The 22,127-nt window shown below is 36.4% G+C and overlaps 1 protein-coding gene and 1 long non-coding RNA gene across 8 annotated transcripts in view; one reads left to right on the forward strand and one right to left on the reverse strand.

The window, feature by feature from the left end:
• Nucleotides 1–10,232: 10,232 nt before the first annotated feature.
• Nucleotides 10,233–11,175, reverse strand: LOC131114219 (uncharacterized). The gene is made up of 3 exons (XR_009121581.1): nucleotides 10,853–11,175; nucleotides 10,659–10,758; nucleotides 10,233–10,577 (listed from the first exon to the last, which is right to left on the reverse strand). It is a non-coding gene; the product is annotated as an uncharacterized LOC131114219 (long non-coding RNA).
• efemp1 (EGF containing fibulin extracellular matrix protein 1) overlaps nucleotides 10,245–22,127 on the forward strand; it is a 30,348-nt gene continuing 18,465 nt past the window's right edge. For 2 of the 7 annotated variants that reach the window (XM_058064298.1, XM_058064302.1), the window contains exons 1-4: nucleotides 10,248–10,552; nucleotides 10,907–10,995; nucleotides 11,079–11,124; nucleotides 12,204–12,488. In XM_058064298.1, the coding sequence (XP_057920281.1) occupies nucleotides 10,912–10,995; nucleotides 11,079–11,124; nucleotides 12,204–12,488 (415 nt within the window). In that variant the 5' untranslated portion in view covers nucleotides 10,248–10,552; nucleotides 10,907–10,911. Of the gene's footprint in view, nucleotides 10,642–10,906; nucleotides 10,996–11,078; nucleotides 11,125–12,203; nucleotides 12,489–22,127 lie in introns of all 7 variants that reach the window. The other 5 variants (XM_058064301.1, XM_058064299.1, XM_058064300.1 and 2 more) reach the window with 5 other exon arrangements.

The raw sequence follows: 22,127 nt of genomic DNA on the forward strand, positions 1-22,127 counted from the left end.
ACAGACCTGTTTCATAATTTGGGCTGGCCTGTCCATTGTATGGACCCGCTTTGATAAATCCACCTCCAGCTGATACAATGCGTCAGGCTTTTTGTCCGGGCGAGACAATAAGTTGCGCGGCGGAGGCCTTAATGAAGTGCTAAAAGCACACACGTTGCCTACAGGGCACCCGGGGTCACTTTTTGCTCTTAACGTCACATGACAGCTAACGGATCGGACTCGAGTCTTGAATGGACCCCAAGACTGGAGTTCATACGATGATATCATGATTGCATTGTTCCAGCGCTGTACACCCAGGTCAGTAAAGCGTAAATCAACTTCCAAAATACTGAAGCAGACAATGGTGTGAATGGGGCGGGCGATGGGGGGTCCCCGACGGGGGTCCACGCCCGGTACCGGCCCGCTACTACATCACATTTTATGAAAATGCAGGCCATTATTTAATTAGAAAAATATAGTTAGAAATCCCAAAGACTTTGCGTGTTTTTGTCTAACGGCCCTTGAACGCACCATTGTACGTGTGCTAGCTTTTCATGTATTTTCCCCCTTTTTCTTCCCAAATACTGATACTTCTGGAAAGGGAATGCATTAAGGTCTGATGACCTCATAGAATGCTAATCATGCTAGCCTGTTACAAAATAACAAAAATGAAGTACAGGCCAGTACTGGTGGATGGTGGTTCTCTCTCCATTTAGTATATTGTCCCTGTCATAATTTGACACAATACATAATACATAACATACAACAACAATATGTATAATTCGCTAACACGTCTCTCCGTTCGTCCTCACCAAAGTTCCTTCAAGGAATGGCTTCTTCTCCACACAAGATGGCGTCACAGGACGGTGTCTTAACATGTTTAGCGTGACTTTCACTTTCACTTTACCGAAGTCACATGATGCTAAATGCTAAGGGTTCTGTTCACCAGATAGACAAACATGCAAACACATGGCGATATACCCAGGCCGTGTTCATTTATTGTGTGATGAATTATGAATTATGTGAATGAATGAATAATCCTGTCATGCCAATTATCGGGAGTGAAAATTTTCTCTGTAGTAGCAAATGATGATTAATTCATATATAAATTGCAATTAATTGGATTAAAATGTTCATCATTTGACAGTTATTATTAGTAAAGTGTTTTTTTAAACAGGCAAATATGAACTTCATATGGTCGTCTTATCGAATATTTGTTCACATTCTTATAGTTGTATGTTTCAATATATTACAGTACGAAAACCGACGTCATTTTTTCCCATTGAAATCCTGGAAAACCAATTAATCCATTCCAGACATCCCAACATATGAATAAAAAATAAATTTTTGGGAGAATAATTGTAGGAATTCAATCGTGTTACTCAACTTTTTATAATCAGATTGCTGCCACTCACAACTCTCTTTGGCCCCATGGCGCGTTATTTGCAGTCCCACTCAATAAAAAGACGGACTCATACGGTGAGTCAACAATGTGTTGAATCTTGAGTCAGCAAAATGATAGCGTACAGGTTACAGTGATGTTCAACGTCTTTTTTTACAAACCAATATCGATAATGTTCTGCCTCTCAAGACCAATATGGTATCGATAACCAATAACCAATAATAAACCTTTTAAATGGAATTGTTTGTTAGGATTTGACCAAGTGTACCTGTGGGTTTGTCCTCATTAAATATGATAACATGACTAAAACCACATGACTACTAGCAGTAGAACCGGAGTATAGAGGGGGAGGATTCACCTGCTGTGGCCCAGCAAGGTGCACTGTATTCGGGCACACGCTCTGAGCAGCCGGTGTGCCGCCATGGAGGTCTCCGGCAAACCTTTTGCATTTCGCAGCGCTGACGTTTTAGGTGGCTGGTCAGGTTTTTTTGTGTGCTCAAAAGTATTTTTTACCCTCCGCATTTCAACTAGCAGGCGAAGTGTTTGTTTACAAGTGAGGTCAGGGAAAGTGAGAACAAAGGAGCACTTGATTTGCTTACCTGCACGGTACAGGTAATCTTGCCTCATTTTTTTTTTTTATTTATTGGTCATCAGAGTTATTTTTTGTTAGTTGTGAGTTTGTGAGTTGTTGGAATTATCATTTTGATGTCATAATTCCCGATAATTATGGCAGGCCAATAGTTACTATATTATATTACTTTGTTTTTGCAAAAGATTCCTCGACAAATCGAATGGTATGAAAACCGGTTCTCTTCAGGCCACAAGTCGCAAGTCGCCCAAGTCGCATTTTAACATTCCTAGTAGTCCAAACAGAAGTTGATAAAACAAAAATAAGCCGAGTCAAACTTTATTTTTATGACACATTTCAAACAATCGCGGTTGTGCGAAGAAACATAATAATAATAACAGTCAACACAATCAATAAATGCACTTCAACAATATATAATATAATAAAAAAAATAAAAAATCTGAATAATCATTAATAAATAGTAAATAACAATACATTTGGGTAATTAAACTATAAAATAAAATGCAAATTCAAATATAGGATTTTAATATATTTTAATACTACTAAAGAATAATTTTGATTTTTGACTTCTATATTTTAATCACTTCAAACTAATAAGAATGAACTATATTACGACAACAATGTATACAATATGTAGCGAAAACAACATTGTAGTTTTACAAAAATAAATATGTAATTTTGCAAAAATGTGACTAATTTGTAGTTACATTTGTAATACTGTGTCATGATAATAAATGTACAGGTTACGGCTGTGGGAGGTGTTCCGAAAATACATTTTTCCACAACAAAAATGTTAATCTAATCTATGAATATAACAAAAACATATGTGGAGAAAAATTATGACTGTTACAAAATTATTTTTTTTTCCCCCCAAATAATACTATTTTTAATTAATTAGAAAAAGGCTACTTTTCATCAAAGAATAATTTGATGATTAAAATATGAATTAAAAATTAATTAAATAATCATCCTAAATAAATCCTAATCATATAGTAATAAATAAGTCAGAAACTGCTGACATTTGACATAGGGACACCAAGGAGCAAACAGGAAGGTGTATATAGGCTAGTGTAGCGAAGTGCATTTACATACATATATACATTCTGTAAAAAGGTCTGTTCTATGGTTATCATCATGCTTTCCCCTCTTTGCCCTCACTGGTACCCCGTTGTGGGGACGTCAAGAGTGGTGACTCCTTTGTCGAGCTGAAGTTTGACGCTTGAACTGCGAGTTTGACCTGACTTTGGAAGCATATCTTTCCAAAGAAGGAACATCATGGCACCACGTTTGCTTGCGGCCAGTGAATCGATATTTCCTGGGACTGAAGTGTAGTGAAGCTTGGATGGCACCCGGGCGTCAAGTGGGCAGCAAATCGTCATCAAATCTGCAGAAGCAAAAGTGCGGAGTAAACTTTACATTTACCAACTTTTTAGAGAGAGTCTCACTCACTACTTTTTTTTTTATTGCTGCTACCATCTGTCCTTAGAACACTTTGTTTGCACAACTCAGACGACCATTCTTGTGTTGTAAACCACTTTTTTTGATTCCAGTTTTGCATGATTTCAATGCTAAACTGTGTGAAGAGACAGGGGGTGGTTTGGGAAGAGCGGGGGGAACTAAGGGGGAGTTCATGATTTTGGGACAGATGGCATTTAGCTCTGGCTGTGCGGAACGCAGTGGGACTCGAAGCTTAAGAGGTTAGGCCTGTCAAAACCACTCTGTTCATTTAGCGCCTAACAAAGTCCGGACTGTCAGCCTGTTCCGTTTAATAAACTTAAGATTTTTCCTTTTGTCGATGTCGGAGCAACATTTTTGCAACCCGATGACCCCCCAAATATCCTGAAATGCTCTGTGGCCCCCGCAGATAGCGGCTGGGAATTGATGGGATGTTACCCCAACTTTTCTCCCCAACAATTATGGATAGTGTCAAAATCCGTAATCCCTCGTTTATCGTGGATAATTGGTTCCAGACCTGACCGTAATGAGTGAGTTTCTTCTCAGTAGGATTCTTTAATTGTAAAAGGAATACATATTTTCATAGCTTGAACATAGAAAACACATTATTAGAGAATAACACCCCTATAGTCACCTTTACACTCTTATTGCCCGAAATAGTAGACATAAAAAAGATATTAAGTCATAATATAGACTCACACGTGTTAGCATTGGAGAGAGCTCCTTGTTCTTTTGACATACAAGACACAGAAAACCTAATTATGGCCTTCTAAATACGGGTTTCAACATAATTAGAGCCCTCTAGCCATGAAATAACACCCCTATAGTCACATTTACATTCCTATTACCCAATATAGTAGACATGATAAAAGAAAAAAAGTCATACAAGACACAGAGAACCTCTGTATAGCCTTCTAAATAAGGAATTTAACATTATTAGAGCCCTCTAACCATTAAATAACACCCCTATAGTCACATTTACATTCCTATTACCCAATGTAGTAGACATGATAAAAGAAAAAAGTCATACAAGACACACAGAACCTCCGTATGGCCTTCTAAATAAGGGATTTAACATTATTAGAGCCCCTTAGCCATGAAATAACACCCCTATAGTCACATTTACACTCTTATTGCCTAATATAGTAGACATGATAAAAGAAAAAAGTTACACAAGACACAGAGAACCTCTGTATGGCCTTCAAAATAAGGGATTTAACATTATTAGAGCCTTCTAGCCATGAAATAGCACCCCTATAGTCACATTTACATGCCTATTACCCAATATAGTAGACAAGATAAAAGAAAAAAAGTTATACAAGACACAGAGAACCTCTGTATGGCCTTCTAAATAAGGGATTTAGCATTATTAGAGCCCCCAGCCATGAAATAGCACCCCATAGTCACATTTACATTCCTATTACCCAATATAGTAGACAAGATAAAAGAAAAAAAGTTATACAAGACACAGAGAACATCTGTATGGCCTTCGAAAATGGGGTTTTAACATTATTAGAGCCCTCTAGCCATGAAATAGCACCCCTATAGTCACATTTACATTCCCATTACCCCTTGTTGCCTATTATAGTAGACATGATAAAAGAAAAAAAGTCATACAAGACACTGAGAGCCTCTGTATGGCCTTCTAAATAAGGGATTTAACATTTTAGAGCCCCCTAGCCATGAAATAGCACCCCTATAGTCACATTTACATTTGTATTACCCCTTATTGCCTAATATAGTAGACATGATGAAAGAAAAAAAAGTCATACAAGACACAGAGAACCTCTGTATGGCCTTCTAAATACGTGTTTTAACATTATTAGAGCCCCCTAGCCATGATATAGCACCCCTATAGTCACATTTACACTCCTATTACCTATCCCTATTGGGATAGTCTTGTTCTTTTTTGTACTTCCTGTTCTGTACAGTACTTTCTGTGGTGGTTATTGTTTCATGCATTACCGACACCTAGTGACTAGTGTAGAATACTACATGTCATTACATCTTTGAATATGTCTTTTAAATGCGTAATATTTGGATTTTTGTGCTTTATTTAGGCTAAAATATGCGTAAATATGCAAATCTTTTGATAATAATTGGTTATATGTCAGGCATAAATCTGCATTGTGATGCACAGATCAAGTCAAAGGTTTGGAGCCGTATTGAAACTTTGGCACATGAAGCATAGAAAAATACACAAAATAAATTACTCATGTTTTTTGTTTTGCGGTAAAAATATGGTAAATCAGTGACAATATCAATATTTCACATCAAGATAACAAATATTTGCCAACAAAATGCTAACCACTGGTCCACCGTGCGGCCCTACAATGTCATGTATATATTTAAAAAGTCAATATAAAAAGGTATCAATTATCAGTTTTGGGGTCATCCCGTAGTTGACCACAAGAGGGCGACACACAGCAGCAAGTCCACTGCACATGACTCACCTGCTGACCTCACCTGTATTCCCCCACTAACCTTGACTGAAGGTTCTACTGATTCCCTCTTCTCTCCATTTCTTTCAGTGTTGGGGGGGGGGGTCAAAGGTTGACCGGCCGACCTGAAAGAGAGAGCGAGGCCACGCTGACATCTGACCTCTGACCTCTCACCGCGCGTGTGCGGCGGCTCAGCCCCGGAGGATACAGCTCAACAATGGCGAGGCACGTGCCTCGGCCTGGTCACCATGGTAACAAAGGACCTTTAGGAACCAGAAGTGAAGAGGGGCGGGGCCGGGGGGGGGGGGGGGGGGGCAGGGTCATCGCCTGGTCGTTATTCCGATCAGCGTTAACCATCTGCTGCCAATAGAGCGGGATGCGGGGGCGGCTGAAGGGGGGGCCGACCGGGTAATCTCTGCAGGCAACTGTGAAGGTGCTTCTCAATTCTCACAATCACCTGGAGAGATTCTGCAGTTGGCCTCATGGTGGCGTCATCACTCACCTGGCAGGAGCACACCTTGCTTAGCTTCAGCCCAGCAGACGTGCGTGTTCCATGGCAATACACGGTATTATATGAAAGTACTTCAGTAAGTACCGGTATGACGCGTTGCCCTGCAAAGCCAATATGCTAATCTAAACGTATTTACACTGACATCAAACCTTGTGACACCCAGCAATAATCATAATAATCATAAATATGAAAACGCCAGATGATATTTTTATTAGCACAACTACAATATTGTTAAGGAATGGAGAGAAAATCTCCAACCTTAAAAATATTTCCAAGTACTTCTATATTTTAATCACTTCAAACTACTAATAATGAAATATATTACTACAACAATGTATATATATAAATAAATATTGCAAAAATGTGACTAATTTGTAGTAATATTTATAGTACTGTGTTATGATGTGTGAATAAATGTGCAGATTACGGCTGTTGGCGGTGTTCCGAAAAATACATTTTTCCACAACAAAAATCTAATCTATTAATATAAAAAAAACATTTGAGAGAAAAATTATGACTGTTACAAAAAAAATGTTTTGCCAAATAATATTTTAAATTAATTAGAAAAAGGCTACTTTTCATCAAATAATACTAAAAAGATTTAAAACAAAATGGACTGCCATCTCTAAATATGATATATTATTTATATATTAATATTTATATTAATATATATTTTCTCTTAAATTTATATTATATTAATATTTATATTTTCTGATAACATATAACATTGAATGTATTCATCTTAAATTGTAATAAATACCAAAAACACATTAAAAAAATTATTGAATTCTCTAAATATTACAAAATATATTGACTTAAAAAATACGTTATACTTTGAATATGACAAAAGAAATAGAAAATATTTTTAAAATATTGCAATATATATTAAAATATTATTTTAGATATTTTTTTCTTTATTTTATGAATATTACAAATCAACCTTATTGTCATCTTTGCTAGTGCCCTATAAAGAACAATAAGGACAAATTATATTTACAGTATATATCCTGTGTGTGTGTGTGTGTGTGTGTATATATATATATATATATATATATATATATATATATATATATATATATATATATATATCATCTGTTATCACTGTACTGTATATAATGGATAATGGATCGGTGGTCTCCAATCTGCGGGCCAAGATCCATTTTCAGCCCTAAGTTTGTGTTTTACTGGTCTTCGACATGTAACAATAAAATGTATGAATTAGTCGTAGTATCACAAAATATTGCGCGTTTAAAACATGACAAGATTTCTCTGTTCAGAAAGACGGTCTCACGGTCATCGGGCCCGAAACGACGATAAATTCACGAAAAAATCACACGACAAATGAAAGTGAACTTGATCTTGATGCTGGCGTCCATATTTTGTCACGTGAATGTGCGTCTGTTTTTTTTTGTCCGTCGCCTCTATAGTTGTTCCATAGAACAAGGGCATGAACCGGGTGAGCCCTTTTCTCAGTCATACAGACTCTTTAGGTGGGTGGAGGCGGGGCTGCTGGCATACACACCCAGTGTAACGTAGTTGCCATGTATCATATTTTTCTATTGCACTTTTCTAAAATGTAATGTCGTTATCACAGACACAATCTTGTGCAACGTCTCGTCTCATGCCCCCCCCCCCCATCTATGAATTAGATATATTGGCTGTTCCTCTAATGTGCTTTGTTATCTATAAAACAGAGCTAAGATAGTCTAATATGTGCTAGCATGTATTGACTTTCACTGGATCGTTTTTAGCATCTTTAGTGGACAAAACGTATCACGTTTTTCCGTTTATATTATCCTTCTTCTGGACTAGTTTTTCTCGCCCCCCACCCCCCTCGCCCTCGTCTCATCCCTTTCCACATCTATTCTGCCGTGTTTTGGTGAAATCTCAGCTGGCAACTGTGAGTCGTTCACGTGCTCCTCTCACAATGGCCTCTGGGATTATGCTAAACGCGGTCGCCTCATCGACCGGCATCAGCGACGCCCTTTTTTTTTCGGGCAATCGGGGGAGGCGTGCGGGGAGAGAGACGGAGCGCTCTCAATGAAGATGTCAGTGCGATTACACAAGGGCCTTTCACGGACAGCCGCCCTTTCTGCTCTCTCTCTCTCTCTCTCTCCTTCTCCGGGTCTTTTGAAGCACACCCGACTCTCTCATGATGCAGGCCTCTTTTTTTTTGGGGGGGGGATTTGCATGAACTCACGTTCCAGATGCTTGCGCTGCCATCTTGACTTATAGTGATGTGTACTGTACACGACCGGCTATTGTGTCCGCGCCGAATGGATGCAGCCCACGGTCGTTACCGTGTTATTACAGGATCGGGCGAGGGAAGGACCGTACCATGCGGACGGTACTGCATCAGGAACTGATTGGCCCCCAAGTCCTAAAGCCAACGGTACCTGATGCATTGCCTTCAGCATTGAAAGAAACGTCATACAAGCCTCCAAGCGCACCCTGATGCTCTACCGCAGGGGTCTCAAACACGCGGCCCGCGGGACACTAGTTTGAGGCCCCCGCCTTGATATGAAAGTTTAATGTCAGTGCGGCCCGTGCAAGTTTGATATGGATGCTGTATGGTATCATGTACCCAGAAAAAATGATTACGTTTGATTAATGTTCATGTTAAAGGTTAAATAACTGTTAATAGTTATCCTCCCCATCCGTGTGGAAGTGGTAAGTTTTTGGCTATTTAAGTTGAAAGGAAATAACTTGAAGGCTACCGTTTAGGTCGCTAGCTCTCTAGTTTGCGAGTTAGCATGTGTCTCAAGACCCTGCAGTTGCGCAATATGTTGTAAATAAAAAAAAGTATAAATGTGACTATAGTCGTGTTTTGTCATGTCTACAGGGCTCTAATAATGCTTTGTTCATTTTTATCTGAAAAGAATAATGTGTCTACCCACCGACTATATGTGGTTTCTTAAGTTTTTATTATTTGACGTTTTATTATTATTATATTTATTTATTACTGATTGATTGATTTTCTTTATTCTTGATTTGTTTATTTATTTTTCATCTTATTTTGTGCAGAAAAATAAAAATGAAGATATTTGAGAACAGTGGAATGTTTTATCAGAGCTTTTCTTGTAGAAAATCGGAACCAAAGCACTGAAAAAGTTTGTATATTTTTCTGTTTTTACAGAAAACTGATTTCCAGCCAAATATAGACAAATATTCTTTTTTTTAGAATTATTACATTTTTTAAGGCAACTATGTATTTTTCCAAAAAACAACTTATTTTATTTATTTTTACTTAACCTCAGTTTGTGAATAATTACATTTTAAATTTGATTTATTTTGACTATTTTTGAGGCCCTAAAAAAATGTAAATACATTTCACTTGAAAATATAAAGTAAATATATTTATGGCTGTTTTATATCAACAATTTAGATAATAATGTATTTTTCAAAATCTCAATTTTTTTCAAAATCTCAAAATTATTTACATTTATGAAGTAAATTATTGATTTATTTTCACAGATGCAACTGGGTTTATTTACCTATATATTTACTAAATCACATGAATACACTTCATTCATTTCAACCATTTTGAGGAAAATAAAAAAATAATTTATATACATTTTACTTAATTTGTTTAAGTAAACATACTTATACTTACACATGTCAATTATTATTTATTTGTTTTCATTATTTTTGAAGACTTCATGTGAAAAAACTATTCATTTTACTTGACATTTTTGGGGAATATTTTGGCAAGATTGATCTTTTTTTATTTATTTACTAGTGCTTTTTGCATTGAAATTTGGATAATTTTTAATTGAAAAAAAACGATTTAAGCTTATTATATAAGCTTATTATATAAGCTTAAATCAAATAATTAAATTTACCGTTGACGTCTTTCTTTGTGTTTATATTTTATATAGATTTATCAGCAATTTTGAAAGCAAAGAAATACAACAGCAATCTAGTGTGCAATATTACCAATGGCCAATAGAGGTCGCCAACGGTAGCCTGCACGGGTGGGGGGACTTAGCTTGGCTGCAGCCCGGTGAGTGAGTGAGAGACAACCTGCTTGGTACACGTCCGCCCCCAGCATGTCATCCACGTTCATGTCCAATGCTGCTCCACTCGCTCAGCCTTGTCACGCCATCCACCACCGCCTTCTTCTTCGAAGCACATCCTCCGTGGGACTTGTTTGACCCTCCACAGGTAATTTCCAGGTACGACACCGCCATCACAACACGTCTTCATGTAAACAAGTCATGATAACTGAATCCACGCAGAATCCCTCAGAGCAACATCGACTTTGGTGAATATTATACGTACGTTTTGCATTGTTGACAACTTGTATCCCCTCGGGCGTGTTTCCGCGTGTATTTGACGCGCTAATCCCTTTTTGGTGTTGTGCCTGGAAGTGGCCCATTGGCTTGGAGCAGCGCCAGCATCAACATGACATTACAGGAGATGTCAGGACTCGTTAGGAAATGCTATCAACGATGGAATAAAAGTGCTATTAAAACCTGTTGCCACATTGGAGTTCAACTCCTCTTCTTCTTCTTCTTTTTTCCTGCAAGCCAACATGCTGTGGATCTGCGTGGGGTTCCTCTTTGCTCTTTTCTCCCACGTCCTCCCCCAGGAGACCCATGAGCCTATTTCTTACTCCGTAAGTAGCCAAACCATTTAAAATATATTCTATTTGAATGGACTGGATATAATTAAATTGTATGGTTGTATTTTGTTCCACAGTGCACTGAAGGTTACGAGTACGATACTGTGAGGGAGCAGTGTAAAGGTAAGATATAACATGATTGTTTTGTAAAAAAGTCACTAGCACATGACAAAGTGTAGCTTGTCCGGAAGTGTTTTGTCCCTCAAAAGCCACCGTACTTCCTGGTTGCGGTACATAAGGCCACTTATGTAGCTAAAACAGCTAAGCTAACATAACCGCCTCCCTTCAACTAGCTTACGTTTTTGTCCGACATAGTTTTATTTGCTAAATACACATCATAAGACTTGTTCCCACTGCCGATTTGTGTTATGAAATTATGTTTTATGAAGGTAAATGACAGGATGCCATCATTTTGACAGCTCCAAATGAACAAACAGTACTGAAAACAGCTTGAAGAGTTGCGTTCAAAGACACCAATTTACTAATCAGGCCGGGCCAAGCAGTGTTGGACCTCATGGACTCCAACTTCAGTTTTACATTTAAACAGCTAAGCTAACATAAGCTACGCTAATAACCGCCACCCTTCAACTAGCTTACGTTTTTGTCCGACATAGTTTTATTTGCTAAATACATATCATAAGACTTGTTCCCACTGCCGATTTGTGTTATGAAATTATGTTTTATGAAGGTAAATGACAGGATGCCATCATTTTGACAGCTCCAAATGAACAAACAGTACTGAAAACAGCTTGAAGAGTTGCGTTCAAAGACACCAATTTACTAATCAGGCCGGGCCAAGCAGTGTTGGACCTCATGGACTCCAACTTCAGTTTTACATTTAAACAGCTAAGCTAACATAAGCTACGCTAATCACCGCCTCCCTTCAACTAGCTTACGACATAGTTTTATTTGCTAAATACACATCATAAGACTTGTTCCCACTGCCGATTTGTGTTATGAAATTATGTTTTAAAATCGGTTTAAAGGAGCAAACAAGGGACTCTACCATGGGAGACGCAAAGCAATGTATTCTGGGACTTGTTGTCATTCTGTAGTCTTTTATGCTTTTACCCCTAGTTATTTATTATTTCTCCTTATTATTTTATTTTTATTAGTTATTTATATTTATTATTCTTCTGTATACTACTGTAATGTACTCCACAGTCTGATGCACAAATTGGCACCATTTTTTAAAATTTCAGACATAGACGAATGTGCCCTTCTGGACGACGCCTGCAAAGGAGGTATGCAGTGCATCAACCACTTCGGGGGCTACCTGTGCCTCCCCAAGAGCGCCGTCATCTTCACGAGTCAGGAAGGCGAAGAGATGCCCGCGCAAGACCCGGCCCCCCCAGTGCCGGCCGTCCCCCCGAACCAACCTCAGCCCCCGCGGGTGTTTCCGGACAGCCCGGGCAGGCATTCTCCGTCCGTCCGAACGATCCACTGTGCCCCCGGGTTCACTGCGGATGAACAGAACGTCTGTAGAGGTGAGGTGATAAACACGTCAGTGATTGAAGTGTCGGGTCTATTTGGGTTGCGGCAGGAGCGTACGTTAACTAAACACATGTTGCGGAATCACAAAAGCAGATCTCTAAACACTTAATTTTTTTAAAGTAAAAATAGTTATACTTACACATGTCAATTATTATTTATTTTCATTATTTTTGAAGATGTCATGTGAAAAAACTATTCATTTTACTTGACATTTTTGGGGAATATCAGATCTCTAAACATTGCAACAGAAAACTGACTTCCAGCCAAATATAGCCAAATATATATTTTTTGAATTATTACATTTCTTAAGGCAGCTATTTATGTATTTTTCCAAAAACAACTTTATTTATTTTTACTTAACCTCAGTTTGTGAATAATTACATTTTAAATTTGATTTATTTTGACTATTTTTGAGGCCCTAAAAAATAAATTTCACTTGATAATAAAAAGTAAATATATTTAGGGCTATTTTATATCAACTATTTAGATAATAATGTATTTTTAAAAATCTCAAACTAATTTTTAGAATTATTTACATTTATGAAGTAAATTGTTGATGTATTTTCACAGACGCAAGTGGATTTATTTACCTATATTTAGTAAATCACATGAATACATTTCATGTCTTAATTTTTTTTATTCATTTCAACCATTTTGAGGAAACAAATAATTTAGAAACATTTTACTTAATTTTTTAAAGTAAATATACTTACTACACTTACACATGTCAATTATGATTTATTTTCATTATTTTTGAAGACTTCAGGTGAAAAAACTATTCGTTTTACTTGATATTTTTGGGGAATATTTTTGGCAAGATTGATCTTTTTTATTTATTTACTAGCCAAATATAGCCAAATATATTTTTTAGAATTATTACAATTTTTAAGGCAACTATTTATGTATTTTTCCAAAAAACAACTTAATTTATTTTTACTTAACCTCAGTTTGTGAATAATTAAATTTTTAATTTGATTTATTTTGACTATTTTTGAGGCCCTGAAAAAATACAATATTTGAATACATTTCACTTGAAAATAAAAAGTAAATATATTTAGGACCATTTTATATCAACTATTTAGATAATAATATATTTTTAAAAATCTCAAACAAATTTTTAGAATTATTTACATTTATGAAGTAAATTATTGCTGTATTTTCACAGACGCAAGTGGATTTATTTACCTATATTTAGTAAATCACATTTCATGTCTTCATTTTTTATTCATTTCAACCATTTTCAGGAAAATAAAATAATAATTTAGATACATTTTACTTAATTTTTTAAAGTAAACATAGTTATACTTACACATGTCAATTATTATTTATTTTCATTATTTTTGAAGACCTCATGTGAAAAAACTATTCATTTTACTTGACATTTTTGGGGAATATTTTGGCAAGATTGATCGTTTTTATTTATTTACTAGCCAAATATAGCCAAATATATTTTTTAGAATTATTACAATTTTTAAGGCAACTATTTATGTATTTTTCCAAAAAACAACTTAATTTATTTTTACTTAATCTCAGTTTGTGAATAATTCCATTTTAAATTTGATTTATTTTGACTATTTTTGAGGCCCTAAAAAAATGCAATATTTAAATACATTTCACTTGAAAATAAAAAGTAAATATATTTAGGACTATTTTATATCAACTATTTAGATAATAATGTATTTTTATAAATCTCAAACTACTTTTTAGAATTATTTACATTTATGAAGTAAATTATTGATGTATTTTCACAGACGCAAGTGGATTTATTTACCTATATTTAGTAAATCACATTTCATGTCATAATTTTTTATTCATTTCAACCATTTTGAGGAAAATAAAAAAATAATTTAGATTTTCTTAATTTTTTAAAGTAAACATACTTATACTTATGTCAATTATTATTTATTTTCATTATTTTTGAAGACGTCATGTGAAAAAACTATTCATTTTACTTGCCATTTTTGGGGAATATCAGATCTCTAAACATTGCAACAGAAAACTGACTTCCAGCCAAAGCAGATTAAAAAAAAAGCAGCTGCTGATTGGAATCCTCCATCACTGACAGCAGCAGAAATGTCGACATGGTTGAAAGTATTTGGCCTGAAGGGCTCCTTATCTCCCAAATATCATCAGTATGCCGTTGTTGCACTTGGCCCCGTGCAGACGCGTGCATCCCTGAGCTGAGCCGTGTTGGTATTCGATAATTACGTGTTAATGACTTCAGAGCTCCAGAAGGTGACGTGTTCATCCATCTGGATGACAGTCATCATCGGCCAAAAGCATGCGTGGGCGCCAGATGTGTTGCAAGCTTGTCCCGTTTTGCACGGTGATGATTTTGGCTCCTCCGCGCCAATGGATTGTAGAGGTGCTGTAGTATCGTATAAAACTCCACTCGAGAGATTCAACAGCTCCTTCGAGTGGGAAAAGATGGAGGCCATCTGCCTCGACCGGGAGGAGCGGTGTTTTGGGTGTTGTGTAGAATGGAAGAAAGTACAAAGTACTAAGATTAGTAACATTAACATGACTCTGCTGTCAGGGAAAACACTATTTATACTCTATTTCTTCACTTAGTCACACGTTTTTTCATCGTTAGCAACTATGCTAACATAGCAACTTAGGATCTGAAGGAGATTCTATACCAGGGGTGGGCAAACTTTTTGACTCGCGGGCCGCATTGATATGACAAAATTTACGGGGGGGGCAGACTATATATTTTACACGTAACAGTCCACCTGGTATTATTGTGTCTGTAAAATTGTCATGCAATCTGCTATTATTATTTATTATTTTATATTTATATTTAAATATTTTAAAAATAATAAAATATTATAATAATTACAATAAAATTAAAATAATAATTATAATTATTATATTATTATTATGTAAAATATGCAAATATAACAATAATATTATATATAATTAATATAATAATTAGCATTAATATAGTAATTATAATAATCATAATAGTTCTAATAATAATTATAATAATCTAATAATAATAATAATTATTATTAAATGAAATACTTTGGAAAGATTGGGTGGGCCGTATTCAAACACTTGGCGGGCCGGATGTGGCCCCCGGGCCGTAGTTTGCCCACCCCTGTTCTATACACATGCAGAGTGACCCCTCTTGTCATTCAGCCATATACAGTAGCACAAAGAGACGCATACACACATACACTTATACTGTATTCTTATTTACCAGGGATCATTACCCACCTGTTTTTTTTATTGTTTAATATATAATATCGTATTTTCTGGACTATAAGTCGCACAAGGCCAAAAATGCATAATTAGGTAGAAAAAAGCATGTGAAATGTGATCAATCGTGATCAAATATTTTAATTTTAATTGACTAAAAACGCAACAGAGATCTTTTTTTTACAAGAATAAAGGCAAACAAGCAAAAATTAAGTACAAATAGAAGATTTTTCAAAGTTAATCTCACTTGTTCACATTTGTATTTGCTGTTTGTGGGCGAGTTTAAGAGCTAATATGCTAATAATAAAGAAAAATAGTAACACAAAATATGATTGCAGACTGTATTGTTTGAAATACCCAATTTTTCCCAAATTGCTATCCTTTTACATAACATTTGATGTCATTATCGTTGTAGTTGCACATGGAATCGTTTACCACAAAGAGATTTATCTCTATCTGTGATTAAATGCGATTAATTCTGAGTCAACAATGAACAGAAAAGGTGTCCAGTAACATAAACAGTTTTGTCATTTATAAGATGCTCTGGAGTATAAATAATGATTGAAGCTTATAATATAAGCTTATTATACAAGCTTAAATCAAATAATTCAATTTACCGTTGACGTCTTTCACGGCATGAAAGAATATAAAAGAATAGAAGAATAAATAAATATTTAAAATTAAAATTAAAAATAAAAATAAAAATAAAAATAAAAATAAAAATAAAAATAAAAATAAAAATAAAAATAAAAATAAAAATAAAAATAAAAATAAAAATAAAAATAAAAATAAAAATAAAAATAAAAATAAATAAAGTTGTAATTTGTGGAAAAGTAGGTTGGGGAAAAAGTTACAATTGTGGGAATAAAGTCATCATATCACAAAAATAAACTTTCCGAAGATTATTCAAGAAGAAGGTTTAAATATTTGTAATACTAAAAAAAAAAATAGTAATAATCAAGCAAACATGGGGGACAAAATGAAAAGCGTGTGGAGAGCGGCTGCGGTGGTCGAGGCGTGCGGCGAAATGGAACCCATGTTGATTTTACACCTGGGGCAACTGTTGGACGTGATGGTTTTGAAAAAAAAAAAAAAAAAAGAATGTTTATGTTTTTTTATTAGGCTGTAAAAGACAGCGGCTCAAATAAGCTGACGTAGTTGTGTGGCGTGAGTGTGCTTTGAAATGACCGTTGCTGTTCGACTCCGACCGTCACAAAGCCCTGACTTGACTCATCTTTTTTTTTGTGTTGTTATTCCACATGTTGCTGTTTTGCACAGCGAGTCAAGGAATCGGATTTACTTAGGCTCCTTCCCTGCACACTCAGCGCCGCGTGTGTGGCAAAGCAGGAGTGCACAGTCAAGTCAGGCAGGGCAAAAGTGGGGGAAACATGAAAGTGTGACAGCGAGTGCACAACCGCAGAGAAGCCGCAGCGCGAACCCGGCCAGCTCGTAAGAACGTCACGGCTTTGACAGCCTGCTCGCTTGTTTTGGTGACTCAGTGTCGCGTGTGGCGAAGAGAACGGAGACATCAGCGAAACGCTCTGCGGAAGGGAACAATCTGGCCAATTTTCCAGAACCTGAGGTGCCAAAAGAATGTTTTCAGTCGAAAAATGCTGACATGACAAGAGTTTTTTTTTTGTAGTCCAATGAACAAGATCATAATATTGTAAAAGGAGCTAGCAGCATCACAGACTAACTACAGTGTTTGACCATCTGTAAGTTCATACCATTCATTCATTCATTTTCTACCACTGGAGCCTATCCCAGCTGTCTTCGTGCGACTGGTGGCCAGCCAATCACAGGGCACATATAGACAATCAACCATTCACACTCACATTCATACCTATGGACAATTTGGAGTGGCCAATTAACCTAGCATGTTTTTGGAATGTGGGAGCAAACCGGAGTACCTGGAGAAAACCCACGCATGCACGGGGAGAACATGCCGAGGGTGGAATTGAACTGGGGTCTCCTAGCTGTGAGGCCTGCGCTAACCATTTGACCACTGCGCAGCCCTGTGTTAATCCAATAAACATTATTTCACTTCTGAAATACCAATCCATCAGTTACAGTATATCACAACACCATGTGACTGGTGGCCAGCCAATCACAGGGCACATATAGACAAACAACCATTCACACTCACATTCATACCTATGGACAATTTGGAGTGGCTAATTAACCTAGCATGTTTTTGGAATGTGGGAGGAAACCGGAGCAACCCCTATGACCCTTGTGAGGATAAGTGGTAGAAAATGAATGAGTTCTCCTCCTATTTTGTGTGGAAGTGGTAACTTTTTGGCTTCTTATTTTGTCTTTCCCAACCCTCGGCCATCTCTGTGTGGAGTTTGCATGTTCTCCCCGTGCATGCGTGGGTTTTCTCCGGGTACTCCGGTTTCCTCCCACATTCCAAAAACATGCTAGCTTAATTGGCCACTCCAAATTGTCCATAGGTATGAATGTGAGTGTGAATGGTTGTTTGTCTATATGTGCCCTGTGATTGGCTGGCCACCAGTCCAGGGTGTACCCCGCCTCTCACCCAAAGACAGCTGGGATAGGCTCCAGCATGGCTGCGACCCTCGTGAGCATAAGCGGTAGAAAATGAATGAATTTGATGAGGAATTCTTCCATTTTTCAGGATTTGCCAAAGGCCAATAGAAAAGGAAGGGCCACTATTTGGCACTCTACGCTGAATCCTAGCAATGTTCAACCAAGCGTGTTGTCGTAGCCACGTTGGCGACTATAAAAGTCTGACTAAGAGTAAAACCTTGAAATGCAAAAGATGATGCTGTGCATTTCCATGACCCAGCCCACCCACAAAACAAAACAAAAACGTGCTGTGTTGGCCACCGTTGGGGCGAGCTGTATGTCTTATTTATGAACATGAACTCTTATTCCCAGCCGCGGTGAGGTCATTCTTTCCCGCCAATTAAACCCGTCCATCAAAAACGGACTAATTAGTCTCTGTTGAGAAGTTGTTAGCTTTATTTATGCTAACATTGAAACATCATTGGAGTGATGGAGTAGTTGTTGGCTCCAGGCAGTGGGGCTTGCATGATGTTCGATCACACGGCTGTCCGCACTTTTTCCAGCAAGGTACCACATGGTGCGACATGAAAGGATGCCACTTGGGATGTTTTGGTACGCAATACATGCCATTTTTTGGTCAAGTAGTTTTGCGACTTATATGTATCTTTTTTTTCCTACCTAATTATGCACTTTTGGCCTTGTGCGACTTATAGTCCGGAGCGACTTATGTATGTTTTTTTTCTACCTAATTATGCATTTTTGGCCTTGTGCGACTTATAGTCCAGAGCGACTTATGTATGTTTTTTTCTACCTAATTGTGCATTTTTGGCCTTGTGCGACTTATAGTCCGGAGCGACTTATGTATGTTTTTTTCTACCTAATTGTGCATTTTTGGCCTTGTGCGACTTATAGTCCGGAGCGACTTATGTATGTTTTTTTTCTACCTAATTATGCATTTTTGGCCTTGTGCGACTTATAGTCCCGAGCGACTTATGTATGTTTTTTTCTACCTAATTGTGCATTTTTGGCCTTGTGCGACTTATAGTCCGGATCGACTTATGTATGTTTTTTTCTCCCTAATTATGCATTTTTGGCCTTGTTCGACTTATAGTCCGGAGCGACTTATGTATGTTTTTTTCTACCTAATTATGCATTTTTGGCCTTGTGCAACTTATAGTCCAGAGCGACTTATGTATGTTTTTTTCTACCTAATTGTGCATTTTTGGCCTTGTGCGACTTATAGTCCGGAGCGACTTATGTATGTTTTTTTCTACCTAATTATGCATTTTTGGCATTGTGCGACTTATACTCCGGAGCAACTTATAGTCCAGAAAATACGGTACTGTATTTCAACAAGAAACTGAATGCCACCAAAAGGATCTTCTATTTTTACTCAGTTTTTCTCTTTCATTTTTGTTCTTTATTCTTGTAAAAATTTTGTTTTTAATATTTTTTTCTCTTAATATTTATTCGACTTTTCCCGTTTCTGCTGTTGCGTTTTTAATAGGGCTGTCAATGAGAATTAAAATATTTGATCGCGATTAATCACATTTTTTTTGCCCATAGTTAACTCAGAATTAATAGCATTTAATCACAGATAGAGATAAATCTCTTTGTGGTAAACGATTCAATGTACAACTACAACGATAATGACATCAAATGTTATGTAAAAGGATATCAATTTGGGAACTATGGGCCATTATTTCAAACAATACAGTCTGCAATCATATTTTGTGTTACTATTTTTCTTTATTATTAGCATATTAGTTCTTAAACTCGCCCACAAACGTTCAGCAAATCCAAAATGTGAGCGAATGAGAGGCGTCATGAACATGTTAATTTTGACAGCCCTCATTTTTCAATGAGGGAGTCAATACATTTCCAAATCTTTTCATTTTGTCATGTAATTTTTTTTTTGTAATTATGACTTTACTGCTGGAACATTTTGACTTTATTCTCCGTATTATTATAACTTTTTTCCCGAACAAATTATCCAAAATATACAACTTAGGTCTTTGTTTTATTTTTTATGCTGTTATATTTTTTAAAAAAATCATATTTTCCTTTAATATTTTAACTCTATCTTGCAACTCATATACTGTAATTTAACCAAATGTATATAACATTTTAACATATAACATATTTTGTCTTGAATATTTCTATACTGTGCTACTAAAATGACATTATTTGTTCTCATAATAATGTTAATAATTTTAATGTCTTGACTTTATTCTCGTAAAATTTCTGCAGTTTCTGATATTTCCTACATTTGCAGATATTAATATAATGTGACACCTAATATATATTAGGTGTCACAATGTTTAATTTTTTTGCTACTAAAATGATAATTTTTAATCCAAATTTTTTTCTTAATATTTGACTTTAGATTTGATTTTTCCACTTTTGCTGTCGTTCTTGGTTTTCTTGTGAAATTATATTTTTAGAAAGTGCCGCGGGCCACGCTTCGTTCACCCTGCTTTATTAAAAATGCCTTCTGTCATTACTATTTCCCTCCCGAGTGTGCATACCTATTTACTTTTCATCCCAGAAATTAGACACTCATGCAGTACGGGGCATGAAAGAACATGTCTGATTTTTTTCTGAGGTGACGAAGGCCACGTTATCACCCCGCATGCATAGCGAATTTCAGCGACATTTTGTACGTTCCTGGTCTGTGATGCTTGGAAATAATTCCTAAATATGTCCCATTAGCGTCGCTAAGCCACTCCGACACTCCAAACGAAACATTTTCTTCACAACTATGCAATATGCACTCAGGGAAGAATATCTCAGGAATGTCAGCACAGGTTGTTTTTTTTCCGTTTGCTTTCGTCTTTTGTGATGGTAACAATTACTCAGCACTCTGACAGATAAGCGTCACATCGATCTGCGGGAAACAGGAATGCCGAGAGAACACAACGCCTTTGCCGCCAGGCCGCCACAGGTGGACTTGATTCTTGGGCTGTGTCTCCATTGGCCTACTTCCGCTTCTAGTGCACTGAGAAGTACAGTAAAATGCAGTAAAGTACAGTAAAATGCAGTGCAAAATACCAAATGTTTATAAACATTAAAAGTCAACAAATGCACATCTGCCACCTTGTGGCTATTTTTATGGCTTAAAAATGCCAAAAAAAAGCGTAAAAGACGTCTTCGGGATGCGGCGTTCGGGTTGAAAGAGACGTATCAACAATGTCGCTTAGCATTGCTTTGTTGTCTTTGGGTGGCTTTTCCAGAGGCCAGCTGCTTCCTCCTGCTGATCTGCTCACCGTCTGCTGATCTTTCCGCTGACCTCATGATGGAAAAGGAACGCTGCTGTAAATCAGCATGCGCTTCACTTGTTGCAATCGCAGAGTTTTCTCTTTTCCTTTTCTCACAGAAAATACACTGTGTCTTTCAACAGCATCGGTTCCTAACCTTTTTTTTATAAGGCTGGGTAATGTGACCTAAAAATAAAATCCACCAAAAATGGCTAAAATGACATTTTGTATTTTTTTGTGATTTTCTTTTTTCATACCAGCTCCAAACCACCGACTATATACTATTTCTTCCTTGGGAAATAACCTCTCATCACATACTAACTCCTTATTTCTAAAATCACAAATACTTCAACTTGCTGATATAGTTCATCTTCAAACAGCTAAAATAATGCATAAGGCTAAAAATAACCAATTAGCTAAAAATGTCATCCAATACTTCTCTACAAGAGAGGAGAAATATGATCTCAGGGAAGAACTACATTTGAAACACTTATATGCTAGGACTACTTCGTACTTCGTACTTCGGTACGTGACAAAAAATAAATAAATAGATAAAGTTAAATCAAATAAATAAATAAAAATTAATTAAAAAATAATAAAAAAATAATAAAAGAAATAATAAAAAATAAGTAAATAAATAAATGT

This window comes from Doryrhamphus excisus, chromosome 2 (assembly GCF_030265055.1).
Source record: "Doryrhamphus excisus isolate RoL2022-K1 chromosome 2, RoL_Dexc_1.0, whole genome shotgun sequence".
In the NCBI taxonomy this organism is placed as follows: Eukaryota; Metazoa; Chordata; class Actinopteri; order Syngnathiformes; family Syngnathidae; genus Doryrhamphus; species Doryrhamphus excisus.